At 38.7% G+C, this 17634-nt stretch overlaps 4 protein-coding genes across 4 annotated transcripts; all 4 read left to right on the top strand.

Moving 5' to 3' along the window:
• Positions 1-56: 56 nt before the first annotated feature.
• LOC100633798 (uncharacterized) lies at positions 57-9887 on the top strand. The gene is made up of 18 exons (XM_011412059.2): positions 57-163; positions 278-475; positions 925-1098; positions 1299-2653; positions 3209-4568; positions 4694-4800; positions 5003-5150; positions 5250-5504; positions 6195-6398; positions 6585-6761; positions 6814-6915; positions 7208-7303; positions 7371-7485; positions 7585-7706; positions 8171-8321; positions 9135-9387; positions 9458-9626; positions 9739-9887. Exons 2-18 carry the CDS (start codon positions 290-292, stop codon positions 9793-9795), a joined length of 5031 nt encoding a protein of 1676 aa, XP_011410361.1. The 5' UTR covers positions 57-163; positions 278-289; the 3' UTR covers positions 9796-9887.
• A 54-nt stretch (positions 9888-9941) lies between these two features.
• LOC105316835 (hippocampus abundant transcript-like protein 1) lies at positions 9942-11808 on the top strand. The gene is made up of 4 exons (XM_019993526.1): positions 9942-11206; positions 11253-11336; positions 11393-11564; positions 11613-11808. The coding sequence occupies exons 1-4, from the start codon at positions 9982-9984 to the stop codon at positions 11731-11733; spliced, it is 1602 nt and encodes a 533-aa protein (XP_019849085.1). The 5' UTR covers positions 9942-9981; the 3' UTR covers positions 11734-11808.
• A 9-nt stretch (positions 11809-11817) lies between these two features.
• LOC105316834 (hippocampus abundant transcript-like protein 1) lies at positions 11818-13681 on the top strand. Its single transcript, XM_019993527.1, has 4 exons — positions 11818-13077; positions 13138-13221; positions 13268-13439; positions 13499-13681. Exons 1-4 carry the CDS (start codon positions 11883-11885, stop codon positions 13584-13586), a joined length of 1539 nt encoding a protein of 512 aa, XP_019849086.1. The 5' UTR covers positions 11818-11882; the 3' UTR covers positions 13587-13681.
• Positions 13682-13956: 275 nt separating this feature from the next.
• On the top strand, positions 13957-17628 carry LOC100641034 (translin-associated factor X-interacting protein 1-like). The gene is made up of 11 exons (XM_003384344.2): positions 13957-14968; positions 15024-15191; positions 15239-15373; positions 15502-15571; positions 15634-15728; positions 15850-15905; positions 15960-16076; positions 16123-16237; positions 16296-16357; positions 17052-17263; positions 17363-17628. The coding sequence occupies exons 1-10, from the start codon at positions 14885-14887 to the stop codon at positions 17164-17166; spliced, it is 1017 nt and encodes a 338-aa protein (XP_003384392.2). The 5' UTR covers positions 13957-14884; the 3' UTR covers positions 17167-17263; positions 17363-17628.
• Positions 17629-17634: the final 6 nt, after the last annotated feature.

Below are 17634 nucleotides of genomic sequence, written 5' to 3'. Positions count from 1 at the left end.
AATTAATTTTGCCGCTCGATCGGGCGCCTTTTCAATATTTCACAAAATCCGCTAAGTGAGGGTAATTGAAGGAATACGGTATTGCTGATGAAGCCTTTAGACAAATGTGCAGCTTCTCTGTAGCCTATTCTTCACTTTAAAGACTGGCTATTAGCTTAATCAGGTGAAAATTATCATGCTCACTTCTTTATGACTCATTTTACACTTTTTTGTCCTTTAAACTCCATCTCTTTCTCTCCTTCCTCCCCCATTCCTTCCTCTTCCTTCCCTTACACAGACAAACAGCAAAATGTCTTTCAGAGAGCTGAAAGATAGTTTGTATTACACGTTCCTCGATTCAAAAGAGCGTGGTGTTAAGGAAAACCAGATTGAATTAGCTAAGAAGTGTGTATCCTCTGGAGTACTTGACGAACGTTTAGATATTTACGATCGCTACACAAAGATAGACTTTAATCGACTCATTGCACAAAATGAGGTATTTATTAGCCACACCTACCTGTATGCCAGGGTTCCCACAGGATTTTGGCATAGCGCTCAGCTTTTTGTTTGTGAATTTTTAAAATTGCTCAAAAACCGTGTACTATAGTATAGGATAGGGTATTTCGTTGAAGTATCAAGGAGAGAAATCTCCATTTTTATAATTTTTTCTTATACGTATACATGCCCTTACATTTGGTATTAATTTTTGAGCTGATTACAATCAAATTTGGATTTTTTATGAATTTTTAAAGTTACTCAAAAATTGGGCCAAAAATTCAGCTCATAAAACATGCTTTTTAGCTCACTTAGCATGTATTGTGGGAAACCCTGCTATATGTACAATATGTACTACATACATGTACATATACATATATGTACAATTGTACATGTATGTATGTAGCTTAGCCACTTCCCTTTAGTTATACCATTCATTTCCATGTATAGTATCCTCCATTGGTGACTGCACTGAATCTCCTGCTCCAATACATCACTAACCTCCTGCCTCCTAACCCACCTGCTAACTGGTGGTCCATATACACCAGAAACACTTCGTTTAAAGTTAGACTCGGCTCTGTTAAGGGAGCTAGAGAGATACTTAAACAAGCTGGGTATACTCAGGTAATGATGATGTACATGTACATGCACATACATGTACATGCACATACATGTACTTCCAAAATGTGTTGTTTTAAGTTGTTCAAGTTAAGATATTCTTTAAAAGCGTGCCAGATTAATGCATAAAGCATTAAGAAAATAAAAACAACATTGGCATACTATTATGTTGTTGTTATTTATTATTGTTATTGTTCTCATTATAGACGTCTGGAGATAGTATTACATTCCCAGAGGATAGAAGGGATGCTCCTGACAGGCAACACCTCTCAGACCTAGCAACAGAGCTATTATTAGCTCGTGTTGAGTGCGAGGGTATCATTGGTCAAGCCTACCCTAATCCAAAGACCCAGCAGTCAGTGGGCTATGCCCCACAAGGATACAATGAGCAGCAGTACAGTCAGAGAGGAGGGTATGAGCCACCGCACTCACAAGGGAACCAGAGAGGGGACCAGTTTTATCCTCAAGAACATCAGCAAAGAGGAGGAGGAGGAGGAGGATATAACCAGTCACAACATGGCCGTGGTCAGGATGGATATCCCCAGCAGCAGGGTGGGGATTATGGGAGGGGGAGTGGTGGATACAATGAATTTAATCAAGGGTATCCTGGAAATAATGAATATCATAGCCAGGGTCAACCAGGTTATAACCAACAGGGTTATAATCCTCCCAGATCAGCTAGTGATCAAAGAGGATCAGAATATGAACCAGGTTATAATCAACAAAGATCAAGTTATGATCACGAGCAATCAAGGCATGATCAACAAGGTCACAATCAGTGGAGCTCATCGTCACAACAGGGACAAGCTTATGGTCAGCCAACTGGTGATCGACAAGGATCAACTCAGGCATCAAATTATGATCAATATGGTACATCTCAACCTTACGATCAACGTGGATCCTCAGGTTACATGCATGATCAACTGAGATCAAATCATGGTCAAGAGAGACATGGTTATAATCAGCATGACCGAGGAGCTCCTCAAGACTCAGTTGGTTTTCCTTACCTACCTGATCAACACCCTCCTCCTGGTAACTACAGTAAACCAACCATTCCATCAGAAAGATCCAATCCTCCTGGCAGAGCAGTACAGACTGCAGTTGTACCATCTTCTGCCGGCCCTCGTGATTCTCAAGATAGATATCGTTATAATCAGCATGACAAAGGATCTCCTCAAGAATCAGTTGGTTTTCCTTACCTACCTGATCAATACGCTCCTCCTGGTAACTTAGAAAGATCCAAGCCTCCTCCTAGAGGAGCACAGACTACAGCCTTTCCCTCTTCTGCTGGCCCTCGTGATACTCAAGATAGATATCATTATAATCAGTATGAAAGAGGACCTCCTCAAGACTCAGTTGGTTTTAGTTACTCCCCTGATCAATACGCTCCTCCTGGTAACTCAGAAAGCTCCAAGCCTCCTCCTAGAGGATCACAGACTACAGCCTTTTCCTCTTCTGCTGGCCCCCGCGGTCCTCCTTTAGCGAAGAGGGAGTCAGATCCTTTTCGTAAGGAAAGTAGTCGTGGGGTTTCTCCCGAGCCTTCACAAGGTCCTGACAGAAGGTGAGGCGTGTTGGTGACCACATCAATGCAGCACATGATATCATTTTCAGTTTGTTATGATGTAAACTTTCAATTAATGATACACATAAACACTGACACACTCCAAGTAAACAGTTGCAGCATGTCGCATGCATGTGTACATGTGTAGCTTCAATCATGTCCCTTGTAATGAAAAAATATCTTCATTGCCCACGATTTGGAGCCTTCCCTCTAGCATAGTGGGCTCTCAGTGTTGCTTGCATTGTCTTTTAATTGAGTATTGCCTTTTCGTAATGCTTTGAAAAGGAGGAGGTACTTCTATAGTTTTGTGGTTAGGAAGTAAAGTTGATATTGTTTTTTAGAATAGGCATGAGCAGCAACTGGATGTGTTAATATGCACCCATTCAGTTCCCTTGCCAGTATTGCTCAATAGCCTCTTTCTCTCTTTTCCAAGTTTTCCTCTGCCTCCTTTTGATATATGATCTTTGTTTATTTATTTACGTTGTTGTCTTGACTTGTCTGTATAGTCAATGCAATACATAATTATTATTAATATTTATGATGCTTTTTCTATAGTTCTGGTCCTCAAGAGCGTAGCTACTCAGGTTCTCATTCTGGTTCTGGTCCTCAGTCTTTTTCTAAAGGTAACTCTGGGCCTCAGTCAGAGACACACAGTAAGCCCAGCAGTGGTAATCAGTCAGAAGACGGTAACACCAGTATCAACGATGGAAGCATTACCTCTAATCCCTCCACCCCTGCTTCTTCCATGTCTGCTGCTGCTTCAAGAAAGAAGAAGATGCAAGAAATGATAGAGAAAGCTAAAAAAGCCCGGGAAGCAGCAAGCAAGGAAGACATTGAGCCTTCTAAACCTAGCACTAGTGAGCCCAGTACACCTTCGGGTACTTCGACTGCTGGTAGAACTCCAGTCTCAACTGCTCCTGTTCACACTACAGGTGGAGGGCCTGATCCTCCTCGTAAACCAGTTTCATCTAGTTTTGATTGTATCAAGGAAGTAGATGAAGACTTGTGTGATAATTATCCAGCGAATGCTCACACTCCTAGCAAACCGGACCCCCATCGTGACTATCCTTTTGATCGCAAAAAGGATTCCGGTCCTCGTGAAGAACCCATTGACCAGGATGAGTCCATGTGGGCAACAAGAGTACCACAGCCTCAAGATAGGCCCGAGCCTCGTACACCATCAAGACCCCCTGAGCGGCCGTCTAGTAATGAACACAACCGGGGAGACTCAAGAACCACTTTTGATAGGGGGGCTAATCGTGAACCTTATGGAAAACCCCCTGAGCATTTGGATAGGGGGGCCAATCGTGAATCTTATGACAGACCTCTTGGGCATTTTGACAGGAGACCAAATCGTGAATCTTATGACAGACCCCCTGAGCATTTTAATAGGGGATCTAATTGGGAATCTTATGACAGACCCCCTGATCATTTTGATAGGGGGCCTAATCGTGAACCTTTTGACAGGCCTCCTGAGCCCCCAAGTGATCCTAGACATGATTTATATTCAACTAAAAGAGAAGATGAAACAGGTGGGGCTGTTGGTGAAGCTACAGGAGGGGGAGTGAGAAGCAGTGCCATGGATCATCAGTTCCAGAAATACAAAGCTGAGGCTAATTATTTTAGATCTCTGTCAGTAGAGGATCAGAGAGCTAGGTTGGAAGACAAACTGAGGCATAATGAGACAATCACTCATCTTAAGCCACACTACAAAGGTACGGACCTTTACAGTTTAACAGATAACACACACGAGACTCCACCTCCTGCTGATCAACTGATGACGATGGAAGGGGAGAGGGGAAGAGGTCGTGGTGCGGCTAAACTTGACCCGTCAGTCATTAATGATGAAATGGAAGAACAAAAGAAGAGAGACAAGATTAAGGAAGATGGACAGTTCTTCATGCATTGGCTAAAGGTAAAAGCTATTATTATTAGTAGTAGTAGTATTATTATTATTATCAATATTATTATTATTATTATTATCAATATTATTTTACATGTACTTCCATCTCCCCTTCTTTATTCTGTCTCTCTTTATAGGAGTGTACTCCGTTTGGTTTTTCCCCGGAAGAAGTACAAATTGCTCTTAAACGTAGCCCCAAGGACCCATTGCATTATCTTCAGAATAAATGGCTTGAAATCATCAAGTATGACTTTATTTTACAATTATTCTGTATGAATACATGTATTTACATATATACATTATACTCCTGTGTAAGCATCTCTCTCTCTCTCTCTCTCTCTCTCTCTCTCTCTCTCTCTCTCTCTCTCTCTCTCTCTCTCTCTCTCTCTCTCTCTCTCTCTCTCTCTCTCTCTCTCTCTCTCTCTCTCTCTCTCTCTCTCTCTCAGGAGTACAATAACAGGAGTTAAATTTGCAAAGTGTAATGAAGGATCATATGGTATACCGTCTAGAAATGAGGTCAGATTGGTATTGATTGAGTGTCAAGGAGACATAACAGCTGCAAAGAAACTCTGTGTGAAAAATAGGAAGAAAAAGGTAAAAACTACACGTACTACTGAATGTTAACTTTGTATTGCATGTACACATTTACTACTACTTCTAGTACTCTAATCCTCTTTTCATTTCTTCCTCCAGATTGATGAACTCTTTAAAAAGATTGATGGGCGGTTTCAAGTCTCATGGGATGATGCTGTACAGGCACTATCAGAGACCGAGCTTGATGTAGACAAAGCCTATTACACTGTCCAGTGCTACGGGCTCCAGGAACTCTACCAGTACCTGACGAGTGACTTTAGTAAGATGATCAAGGGAGGAAAGACTGAGATGGAGTACTTAAAGGGCCTCATCATTGAGAGAATGAAAGAGAAGGACTCTGAAGATGTGTACAATGTAAGTCTGTATACACGTACATGTATATGTATATCTGGTACATGTACATGTACATGTACATGTATGTAATGTTTGGCATAAACGTACTGTACATGCATGTGTGTCCATGTACTGATGTATTGTGCATTCCTAGTACATTATGTATTCGGACAGCTTCAGCAATCAATGGCATCCATTGAAGTTTGAGTAGCTCAGTGGTTAGATGTACAATGTATGCATGTGGTTTAGAAAGAGGCTTTAGTTGGACTTCTCTCTCTCTGTCTTGTGGAGGAGAGAGAGAGGGGGGAGGGAGGGAGGTTGGATGACTATTGTTTTGGGAGTAGTCAAACCGATCATTTTGGACTAGTTACTGTGGTCACTGAGTGTATTAGTCCTGGTTTTTAGAGTTGGTTGCTTGGTTAGCTCCGTAGAGACACCTTGTGTGGTGGTTTCATGTGATATTATGCTTCAGTGAACATTCCATGTATTATAAGATTGTACAAATGGATACCATACACATGTACATGTACATTGTATGTAGGTTCATATTGTACATGTATGACTTCACTTCATGTATTACTTTTATATTTTTATATGCTCACGGCTGTTTCTTGCTTTGTGTTTGTTAATGTCATTTTTGCTTTTAAAGAAAGATTTTCTACACAGCCAATAATATTTTTTCTTAATTTTCTGTCTCTCTCTCTATCCCAGTCTTGTCTTCGTATGGTGATGTCTGAATTTAGACTAGGTACAATGGAAAAGGCTGAGATTCTTGTAACTTTGCTGACAGAGAAGAGTGAATACCCTCTTGCCTACTACATTGATGCCACTCGGTATAATGAAGACTTGGAAACTGCTCGTAGTTTCCTCAACCAGCCTTGTACAATATGCTATGATGAATTTCCAATGGATGAAGTAAGAACAACTGATGATTTTAGTGTATGATAATGAATGTAAAGTTGTTTCATTTACATTATAAGCAAAATTTTATTTATTATTTTTATCATTTTGTGTACACATACATTTATACACTGGTATTTTACTGTGCATGTAAGGCTTTTGTTATACATTCGCATGTACACATTATGTGTATCTTTTTAGATGGTGTGCATGCCGGCTTGTGGTGAGTCACTATGTAAAGACTGCTTCAAGGGACACTTTTCAATTGCAATCAAAGAGAAAAGTGTTAAACATTTCAATTGTCCCATTTGTGGACTACCAGATGTAGGCAACAATGATCAGACACTAGAGATGAATCTTCAGCTCTTCGTGGCTATGGTAAAACAAATGGCATTGTGTCTTAGAAGTCTTACATGTATATTCATTTCAGGTAAAGCAAAATCTTGATTCTGCTGATTATGACTTATGTCAGAAAAAATTGGCTGATTTTAATCTTTCAAAAGAACCTGGATTTGTTTGGTGTACTCATGAAGTAAGCCACTAGCATTATGTATGTGTACATGTACATATGCTTTACATTTGTCTGTGTTGTTATGAAATATACACAATAAGTGTTTATCAAGTCAATTTCCTTACACCATATTGAGTCCTCCTCCCTTCCTAACAGTGTGAGAGAGGGTGTGTGTGTGTACACATTCAATGACTATCTAACCAATCTACAGTGTTTACTTTCTGTCTAGCAAATGTTTATTTTACTAACATGTGTACTTGTGTTTGGGTGTGTGTCTTCACCTAATCCTTCTCTCTTTCCTCTCCTCTTCTAGGGCTGTGGGGCTGGTTTTATTAATGATTTTAGGGATCGTAAGAAAGTGGAGTGTCCTAACTGTAAACGTCTAATGTGCTTCTTATGCAAGAAGAAGGTATTACTGATTATAATGCATGTACATGTACATTGAATTACACAATTGAATTCCTTTATCTTTCCAGTGGGAAGATCAGCACGAAGGCTTATCTTGTGATCAGTTTGCTCAATGGAAAGCTGATAATGATCCTGAAGCACAGAAAGCTGGTCTAGCAGCCATACTTAAAGAAAATGGAATCTGTGAGTACATCTAAAGCTACTATAGCCTACTAAATTTATATAGAAAAGGAGAGAGGGGTAATATACTTGTATATACGTCTGTCTTGGTTTATTTTTTAGCATGTCCTGGCTGCAAAGCTCGCTATGATCTGGCTAGAGGAGGATGTATGCACTTTCACTGCACGCAGTGTCCTCATGAGTTCTGCAGTGGATGTAATAATGAGTATCACAAGACTGCTGATGTAAGGAAAGGAGAAGGAGAGAGGGAGAGATGAGAGATGGGGAGTGGTAAAGGGGAATGGTAATATTTGCTGGAACTCCTCAGAGTTCACATGCTAAAGTTGTTATTAAAAATAATTCTAGTTGCTTATTAATGTATTTATAATTTAAATATTGGCTAAGGGAAAGAAATGATTGAAAGTGCATGCACTCTGTCTGTCATGAAATGAGGGAAAGAGAACAACAATACAGGAAGAAAATAGAAGGAAATAAAGATTTTATAAATTTATTGGCACACGCTTAACGTTATGAAAAGGAAGTGGGTGTATTCCATTATTAGCAGTTATAATTTCCTTAAGAAAGTAGGGAAAAGGAAAAGATTCACTATGCATTTCTAGTTACTATTAATAATTTATTATTGTGCAGTTACTGATATATAGTAGGTGTGTTGTTATTATTAATTTATTTTTGTGTAATTATTATGTAGGCGTGTGGTCGTCAATATTGTAAGACAGGCTCCAGTAAGCCATTGGGTCTACATGCTCACCATCCTCGTGACTGCCTCTTTTATCTGAGGGATTTCCCTGTTGATCAGTTGCAAAAACTACTAAATGACAATAATGTTAAATATGATACAAGTGAGTGATGGATCAGAAAGTAATTGCACTAAAATACTTGTGCTAAAATAAGGCTCTTTAATTTTCAGCTAGCCTAATACATTGTCTGATAAGTTTCTTATTATGCCATAATTTAGAAAAATAGTCATAACTGTAAAATAACAGTGATGTACCACGACTCCGTGAGCGCCAATAGAATTTTCACCTTTTAGTGAGCAGAGATATGACTTATACATACTACTAGAAATCATTATGTCATTTTTGGTGAACATTATTTGGCTAAGATACATGTACATGTACGTGTTTTCTTGAGCTTACAACTATCTTTGTCTTTGTTTTTTGTACCTACAAATTTGCCCAAAAATGACGAAAAGAGAATTATTCTTTTTTACATGGCCTTGGCCTTAGCTTTGGTCTCAAGCCAAGTTTTGTCAAAAATGGCTAGGAGAGAATTCTGCATTTTAATAATTTTTTCTGATACATATACATGTCCTTATGCTGTGTATCAAGTTTGAGCTGATTCTGATCAAATTTGGATTTTTAATGAATTTTTTAAGTTGTTCAAGAATCAGGCCAACCTTTAGACCTTTGGTCTTTTGTCAAAAAATGGCCAGGAGAAAATTCTCAATTTCATAATTTTTCTGGCACATATACATGCTCTTATGGCTTATGCTGTGTTTCAACTTTGAGCTAATTCTGATTAAAGCTGGAATTTTTTAAGTTGCTTAAAAATTTAACCAATGACCAAAGACTATTAATAAATAACCTTTGGTCATTGGCCAAATTTCAACTAAGATATAGGTTTGTTTAAACTCAGCACTATATTACTTTTAGACCCACCAGAAACTCAAGTGGCAGCTACAAAAGAAATGAAAGAGAAAGGCACTCCTCTGGTACCTGTTGATAAACCTGAAGCACCTGGACCTGATGGAGAACAAGGAGATATACCAAAGCCTCCAGTCCATGTTATTGATGGCGAAGAGATTGTACTCGTCTGTCAGGTCATGTTGCAGAAGGAAACACCTGATGGCCTCAAAGATGAAGAATGTTTGAGATCTGCCCCTGTTGGCATGGCTGGCCTCTGCGAGTGAGTTACCGTGTCCCAGCAGCTTATGCTAGCCCTCATTTGGAATTTATCTATTTTTCCTTTATTGCAGGGTCCATTATAAGGAATATTTGGTTAATAAGATTAACAAAGAAGGATTGGACCCTGTTGAGATGTATGGTATACATCAGGTGAAGCTGATTTTAAGGAGAGAAGAGCTAGAAGTTCCTGAGGAAGAAGATGATGAAGGCGAAGAGCAATACAAAGGAAAATTGATTGAGGTAGGACATTAGATCTACTGAGTAGCAGCCAATGTGAATTTGGCAAGGAGGGGCTGGCGTGGGGGAGTAGTTTTTTGTTGGAAGCAACTAATTTTTGTTTTTGTTTTTTTAGATTATTAAGGAAAAGATTCCAATTGTTAAGAAAAATCAGGACCAAGCTGCTCAGTAGTTTTATGACTTTATAATGTTTGGTATAATAATAATTAATAATTTGTGTGTAGCTTTATTTTGTGAGTGGGCGTTGATTTGGAGCAAACGTAACATGACGTAGCTAACAAAAAGAGGCCGAGCCCGGGGCGTGCGAGTATTATTATCTTTTGAAAAGTTAAGCCCTTTCAAGAAGCACAGAGGTGCCATGAAGCGTTCTTCTTCCCCAGTTAGTTTAAGCAGTAGCAGGACGTCTCTCTCTTCAGTAGAGTCTAGAAGTGGTTCGTGGGTCAAGTATCTACCCCCAGACGCCTCCTCTCCTCAATGCGTACCAAACTTGAGCTGGAGTTGCTTGAGAAACTTTCTATTCCCCGTAGAGGCTCTCTTCCTTCTAGGGATGTTCGTGTATTTTTATTTTAGTATATCTTATCGACAGTATATATTTCAGCACATTGCCCGTGACAGTACTGATAGGATTAATGAAACTGAAACTTCTATTTGTCTCAATCAGACTTACATCACTGATTTGACTAATTCAACAACATTTGTTGCCATCCAATCTCATGTTAATCTCATCAGCATGGAGACCGAGATAATATATTTAGTGCTTTCCGGCATTGTTTCTCTTCTATTAGGATCAGTATCTGATGTGGTCGGGAGGAAACCAGTTTTTGTAATTGTATTTGCTGGAATGATATTAACATCCATCTCTCAGATCTTCATAGTTTATTTTGATGCCCCTCCACGCCTCTATTTGATTCCGGCTTTCCTTTTTGGTATTTCTGGTGGTCATGCTGCCCTCATTGGTCTTGTTTTTGCTTCCGTCTCTGACATGACTGCTTCAAAGAAATGGCTCACATTTCGAATGGGTATAGTGGAGGCTGCCCTCACGTTAGCACAAGGCACTAGTGCACCTGCTCTTAACGAGTGGATACAGAACAGTGGGTGCAATTTCCGTCCAACTGTCTGGCTAATGCTCTCAATCACTGTTCTTGCAATGTTCTTCCTTATTCCATTTCCCGAGTCTAAGGCAAAGGATCCCGCAGATAAGGATCATTCCAATTGGGACAGGTTTTCCAGGATTTTTAGTGGATTTAAAGTATTCTTGCAACCATCAAGTATTGGATATAGCAAGTGGTGGAGGTTATGCTGTGTACTTTGTGTTGTTGTACTGGAGATTATTACTCTCATTGGACTGGATCAAGTATTAGAGTATTTCCTTCACAATGAGCCACTCCAATGGGGCTATACAAGAATTGGATACTATAAAGCCATTGCAGCTTTTTCCAGAGGTGCCTGTCTTCTTTTCCTTCTCCCGATATTAATTATATTAAAGTTCTCCAACCTTGTCATATGTCTCATTGCTTGCGTCTTTGCTGTAGTGACTAGCTGCATGATTGCAACAGTAAGGGCTAACTGGGAAATGTATGTTGGTAAGTGACATCCTGTACTTGAAATTAAACTTTACATTTTTATTAGCTGGAGTATTTGGAGGGGTTTCTTTTATCACTTTTCCTGCCATACGCTCAATTTTAACGGAATTAGTTCCTTCGCAAAACTTAGGTATTCTAGTCTTGATTATTGTTACAAATGGCATTAAATTTTTTATCGTATTTCAGGTGCAGTATTTTCCATCACAGCCTCTCTTCAGACATTAATATCAATTGGATCAACAGTGCTTTATAACGAGGTCTATCATCCACAGGCAAATATTAAAGGACACACTTATCATGCTGGCACTATGTTTTGGATTGCTGCTGGGTTTTGGGGAGCTACCATTCCAATACTACTGTAAATTATTGTGTTATAACATTTTGAATTAAATTTTATTCAAAATAGGCTGCTCCTTCTATGCAGACCTAGGAAAAGCCTCCGAAATGCAGAAAAGAGAGGATTATTAGAAGAAAGTGAAAGAACGTCCGATTACAGTTCATTAGCATATTCAGTGAATAATGGTTGATATTATTTTCAAATTTTTAACTTTTGTGTGTTTTTGATGTGGAATTTTTACAATATAAAAGCACCACCCACTTGTGTATGTAAACTGCAAAGTCACGAGGAGATAATTAATGCAGGGAGCCCCACCCTCGTTTGACAAAGGGCCTAGGGATGGAGGGGAAAGGATCTCTAGTCAGTTCTGATACAGTGAAGCTTGCTCTTTCTGACAAACAAGGAGATGCCATGGCCACTTGGACTAAGTGGAGAGGCCGTTTGTTTATCATAGAGATATACATGTCTCTTTTTATTCTCCAGTTCTTGACATCGAGTCAGCTAATACAGCAAAACATATTCCAAAAGTTTGCTCGTGAGACTCTCTCAGAAACACATAACTACACCGCACCCAACCACTCCATCTGTCTAAAGCAAGACTACATCGTGAGTGCTACTGGTAACAATGATTCCATCATAGAGATACAGAAGAGAGCCAATAATTTGGCTATGTATCTTGAGGTCATTGGTCTGTGTGCATCTGGTGTCATGGCTCTGTTTTATGGTTCATTGTCAGATATCATTGGTCGAAAGCCTATTCTAACAGTGGCGTTGATTGGGATGACAATAATGTGTGCTATACAATTTGCTGTCATTGAGTTTGATCTCAATAACTATAGTATATGGCTAATAGTTGCTGCTGGTATAAACGGATTTCTTGGAGGGACAGCAACAATGTTAGGCGTCTCCTTTGCCTCTGTCAGTGATGTTACTTCAAGAAAATGGCGAACACTACGTCTGGGTACAACTGAGTCTAGTATAGGCTTTGGTAAAGCAGCAAGTTATACAGTAGTCTATTATTGGATCAACAGTAATGGCTGTGATTTTAAAGGTCCAGCATACACCCTAATTGGAATCGTACCTTTAACATTCATTTACTTGATATTACTACCAGAATCACTGCCACCAAAAGAAAGGAGACAAAACGGAGGAGGCTTTAAGAAAATTGCTAATGGCATCAAAGTATTTATTGATCCTAGCAGGACAGGTCTCTCAAAGTGGTGGAGAGTATGGGACTGTGTTGCAATAATTTCCATTGAATGTCTCTGTGTTATTGGGGTATATCAAGTTATCAACTATTTCTTGCACAATGAGCCACTTCAATGGTCTTATGAACTCATTGGCATCTATGGCGTTGTAACTGCCCTTTCTACCGTTGTTACTTTAGTGATCGTTCTTCCTTTGATGATAGCTCTACCTATTCCTAGGCAGTATATGAATCCTTCATTCATACTGCTTGCATCTGTGATTGCCGTTGTCACTAACATCATGATGGCTACGGTTAAACATGGTCAAGATTGGGAAATGTTCCTTGGTAAGTGGTCAACATTATATAAAGTATTCAAAACAATTTTTATTGTTTATAATTTATTAGCTGGAACAGTTCAGACTTTACAAATGATTGCATTCCCATCAGTAAGGGCTATACTATCAGGTCTTGTAGATGCTGAAGATTATGGTTAGTTTGCTTAGTCAGTTTATGCTCTCATATACTCACTCTATAGGAGCTGTTTTATCTATTACTGCCTCAATACAAATGTTTGGATCGGCTGGTTCAACCGTTCTTTTTAATGAGATCTATCGTCCAGAGGCTGAAGTGAATGGACATCATTACAATGCTGGGATAATCTTTTGGATCACGGCTGGTTTTTGGGCTTCGTTGATACCACTCATCCTGTAAGGACATTGATTTTATCATTTTTATAATCATTGCTGTTTCTGTTTTGCACATTTAGGCTGTTATTTAAGAAGCAAGGTGAAACTAAAACCGAAAGCGTAAAATTATTGACAGGGTCACAAGATCAATACCATACCATACAATAAACTAAGATAAACTATACTAGATTATTTTGCTATTCTATTTAATTTATTGTGTGCATTATCTCTTTTATTAAACCTTTTGCTTAATTTTGATCTAAGATATCTAGATATTCCTTAAGGCGGAGCTGTTTAAAACAGCTTGCTTGAATAGATGGATGGTGACTCAATCTCAGAGAAGGTAAAGGTGAAATTAACTGGAGTTGCTTCTTCTAGTGAAATTAAAAAATAAAATGGCAGTAAATGAAACTCACAACACTCAACTGCTTGACATGCATGGAATTCCGGAACATTATTTTGTGGGTGTGGCTGAGTCTCCGGCGCGCGCGGCTATAAATACTCATTTACTCCTATCATAGATTGTATTACTAAGTAACAGGGATTGGAAACTGATGACGTCACACGGACAGACTCTGTAATGGTAGGAAAGCAATGGAAGGACTACACAAGCTCTTCTCCTAGTCTCCAACTGTATTAATTTGAATTTTATTTACTATCGATGATGAACAGATAGGTCTTGGGAGTTCATGACTGTTCTTTGTGACGGTTAAGCATAGTTTTGTTGACAGAATCTTCGCCGCCTCTCGCGGCCCATGTTATCATTCAAATTGCCTTTGTGATGGCACAAATTAACGAATACAGCTATTATTTTTCCAAAGTGCCGTCTGTGGCTTATATAATAAGCTAAAGGCATGTGAAAAACCCTGATCTTTGTTACAGTTTTTGTCCTTTATCCTAATTTTACTTACTTTTTGTGATATAGGTTGAACAGATACGCCTCTAAAAACAGACATTTTGGGATCTTATGATCTGTATGAAGCACTAGTGATAATGAAAGTGTTTTAGTGGCACGTAGCTTTACTTGATGCATGTTTTTTATATTGACACTCTCTCAGTTTTAGTTACCCTTAGCAAGTTATAGGTTGAATAGATTTCACACCTATTACGCATGGTAAAAAAGCATGCTTTTTCTCATTTTTCTTCAAAATAAAGTGCTGTATTACAGCTTTAACAGTTTCTGATAAGTAAGCAAACCTTCAGCAACAATATAAGCTATATAACTGCCCTGGATCTGGCTTCAAGCTACACTTAATCCAGTAGTCCACTTAGTCATATTGCTCTTGTCTCAATGAGCCGGGGAAGGGGCAGAGTCTTACAAGGTTCGTCCGCACCTGCTTTCATTAATTTGAATGAGATCACGTGATCTGTTTCCTATCCCTGTTACTTAGTAATACAATCTATGCTCCTATGTTTACTCTAATATCTATGCGCGGGCACAAAACATTATTTTAGTTACGAATTCAATGGCGGCTAAACCTAAAGGAGCTAAAGGAAAAGGAGCCAAAGAAGCTAAAGCTAGTCAAAGCTTGTGGGAGATGTGCCAGGAGGTAAATGTCTTTTATTTAGTTCTTCTCGTGTCAGTTTACACATGCTGCTCACTAGTTTGAAGTTGAGAGTGAGATGATGGAAACGCGGCCTGTTCGCTGTAAGAAGGAGCAATCCGGCGTTGTTACTAAGCCCCAATTTGCGAGATACTTGGAGGACTACTTGAAGAAAGAGCTAGCGTTTACAGGCGCCCCTCCACGCGGACCAAGCTTGGTGAGACTCCAAGTAAGTGATTGGTAGTTACACATTGCATTATGATGTACTCTGCACAGGCTTACAGGGAAGTATTTGAATGCTTGGTAGACAAGTTCACTACTTACAAGCCATTGCTCGCTTCCATTAAACTGGAGTATGATCGATTCATTGATAATCAGGAAAAAAAGATCAGGGAGCTGCACCCATTACAGGTGCAAGGAATATGCAGATTAGACTTTCTGCAAGTGTCATAATTGTACCAGTCTGCATGCAATTACACTTTTTTAGTTTTAAAATACTTAGACAACTCAAATAATTGGTAATTATATATTTACTATAGACCAAGCTACTCTCAACAAAGGAGGGGTATGAAAAAAAAATCATAGCATTGAAAGAAAATGACAAGAAACGTGAGCTGCATTTTAAATCTACCGTAATACATTTAATTATCCTTATACATGTACTTGTACAGAGGATGATAAGGAGAAGCAGCGGGGTCGCCAGTTGCAAAAAGAGATTGACAGATTAAAGGAAAGAGGAACCTCTTATAAACTACAGATAGAAAAAGTAAGTAAAAAATAAAATCCATTCAATTCTATTAATTATGAATTGATGATGTTATTATTACTATGACACAGTGTCTTTTAAATGCATTGAAAATAATATCCTTCTTATACTGTATGTGTAGCTAAAAGAGGAGGTAGCTGATCTATATGAGAAATACCGTTTTGAGGCTGATGCAAGGTAAAGCACAGCTATGTACTTGGTGATGTTATTCAAATTGTTCCATTTTCATAGGAAACTTCTGATTGCAGACTACAATGAGTTGAAAATTAGCGGACAAAACGATGATCAACAAGATGAAGAAGTAGTCATAGAAAAGGAAGACCCGGTTATTTTGAAATTGAAACTAGTGTATGTAAAAATGCTTCATACAATAATGTAATATTTTTGTATAAAGACGTGCCAAGGAGGAACTTCATATTGCCAAAAAGCACCTTAATGAAGTAATGGCTGATTATGGTGGTGATGTTGTTCCAAAGGAAGAATATGAATTGATTGAAAGTTCCTACAGAGTAAGATAATGATTATTTGCAATGATGTATGTGTGTACATGTACATTTTATATTGTAGAAGGCAGAGAGTGAGCTTGATACAAAGAAGGCTCAATGTGCTAGTGCAATCGAAGAATATAAGTAAGCACTAGAGAGAGGACAACGGGACACGACTTAATATTATTTTAAACTTTTTCTTTGATGTTATTGTTAATGATCAAATGCTGGGAAGCTTCAAAGAAATACCACAACTTGTCAACTATGCCTCCATGTTTAAACATCAAAGGAGGTGTTTATTCGTTATTTCTTCTAGTTCTTCTACTATGCACACTTGCAATTGACCAATGAAATTGCAGTATTGTGGGTCATATTAACCTAATCTAGCTCATTAAATTAAATGGTACTACGCCCTATAATCAGTCCCGATTCTTCACTTGCCTACCCTGTTACTGTTAAGTATGTTGTGAGTGTGTCAACTGTGGTCTTTTTATCAGCAGCTGGTAGTTGTTTTTCAAATGCCGTGGTAGAAGTATACGTTATACACCTCAGTATCTGTTTCTATGGCATTTATTAACCTCAAACTTGACAAATGGACTAATAAGAGCATAAGCGTAGAGCACCAAACTGCCAATCAATTAATTATTTAACGAGATAGATTTATATTTTTACGAGCTAGGTTAATATGAAAAATAATTGACCTCCAATACTGCAATCTGATTGGTCAATCACAAGGTGGCATGGTAGAATTATAGACAATATGCATAGAGCACTGTTTAATTTAATGAGCTAGGTTTATAATTTTGTATAATCTATACTCTTATGCTCATGATTATAGTTTGTTGTTGATCATGTATAAAGAGTTGGAAAGGAGGGGTAAGTCAATGGAAGAGCTGGAACGAATCAAACAGTCTGCTACACCAAGGTCCAGAGAAGTGGGCAGAGATAAGTGATGGTTGCTCTAGTGATGAACTGGTTGATGTCCTGTTAGCACAACTTGCCGGAGTAGATATTAACGATATGCTGAAACGTGAACCATTCCATGGACAGGTAGTGATAGAACAATTTGTCTTTATAATGATCATTATGCTGTATAATTTGTATCTTATTATGCTGCATAGATGAAAAATGGTACATGTATTTGTATAGGGTACTAGCGAGAGTGTCCCTAAATACCTCCAGTGGGAAGGAGAGGTTATCAATAAACGCATCAAGAGAGCCGAGTTGGAGGACATGTTGTCAGGATTCGGGGAGCACTGGCTATTAAAGATATCAAAAGGGGATGCCACCACCAATGACAGCCTTGACGAAGTGCTGTATCAATATCTGCTGGCACGCAATGAAGGAGTGGTGTATAGTGCTATAGAGAATGGGTACAATTTAAAGGATGCCTGTGATAGGTTTCAGCATTTACTCCATGT

Source organism: Amphimedon queenslandica, unplaced genomic scaffold (genome assembly GCF_000090795.2).
Source record: "Amphimedon queenslandica unplaced genomic scaffold, v1.1 AMPQUscaffold_13492, whole genome shotgun sequence".
In the NCBI taxonomy this organism is placed as follows: Eukaryota; Metazoa; Porifera; class Demospongiae; order Haplosclerida; family Niphatidae; genus Amphimedon; species Amphimedon queenslandica.
Note: the sequence above shows the minus strand (reverse complement) of the source record. Positions and strands in the feature narration are given on the sequence as shown.

Excerpts from the sequence above, each read along its gene's own strand:
- LOC100633798 (XM_011412059.2), top strand. The coding sequence starts at position 290 with ATGTCTTTCAGAGAGCTGAAAGATAGTTTGTATTACACGTTCCTCGAT. Across the intron at positions 4,801-5,002 it reads AAATGGCTTGAAATCATCAA|GAGTACAATAACAGGAGTTA; the intron begins GTATGACTTTAT and ends TCTCTCTCTCAG. Across the intron at positions 7,304-7,370 it reads GCTTCTTATGCAAGAAGAAG|TGGGAAGATCAGCACGAAGG; the intron begins GTATTACTGATT and ends TTATCTTTCCAG.
- LOC105316835 (XM_019993526.1), top strand. The coding sequence starts at position 9,982 with ATGAAGCGTTCTTCTTCCCCAGTTAGTTTAAGCAGTAGCAGGACGTCT. Across the intron at positions 11,207-11,252 it reads TAACTGGGAAATGTATGTTG|CTGGAGTATTTGGAGGGGTT; the intron begins GTAAGTGACATC and ends CATTTTTATTAG. Across the intron at positions 11,337-11,392 it reads AGTTCCTTCGCAAAACTTAG|GTGCAGTATTTTCCATCACA; the intron begins GTATTCTAGTCT and ends ATCGTATTTCAG.
- LOC105316834 (XM_019993527.1), top strand. The coding sequence starts at position 11,883 with ATGGAGGGGAAAGGATCTCTAGTCAGTTCTGATACAGTGAAGCTTGCT. Across the intron at positions 13,078-13,137 it reads AGATTGGGAAATGTTCCTTG|CTGGAACAGTTCAGACTTTA; the intron begins GTAAGTGGTCAA and ends ATAATTTATTAG. Across the intron at positions 13,440-13,498 it reads TCGTTGATACCACTCATCCT|GCTGTTATTTAAGAAGCAAG; the intron begins GTAAGGACATTG and ends TTGCACATTTAG.
- LOC100641034 (XM_003384344.2), top strand. The coding sequence starts at position 14,885 with ATGGCGGCTAAACCTAAAGGAGCTAAAGGAAAAGGAGCCAAAGAAGCT. Across the intron at positions 15,906-15,959 it reads CGTTTTGAGGCTGATGCAAG|GAAACTTCTGATTGCAGACT; the intron begins GTAAAGCACAGC and ends CCATTTTCATAG. Across the intron at positions 16,077-16,122 it reads ATTTTGAAATTGAAACTAGT|ACGTGCCAAGGAGGAACTTC; the intron begins GTATGTAAAAAT and ends TTTTGTATAAAG.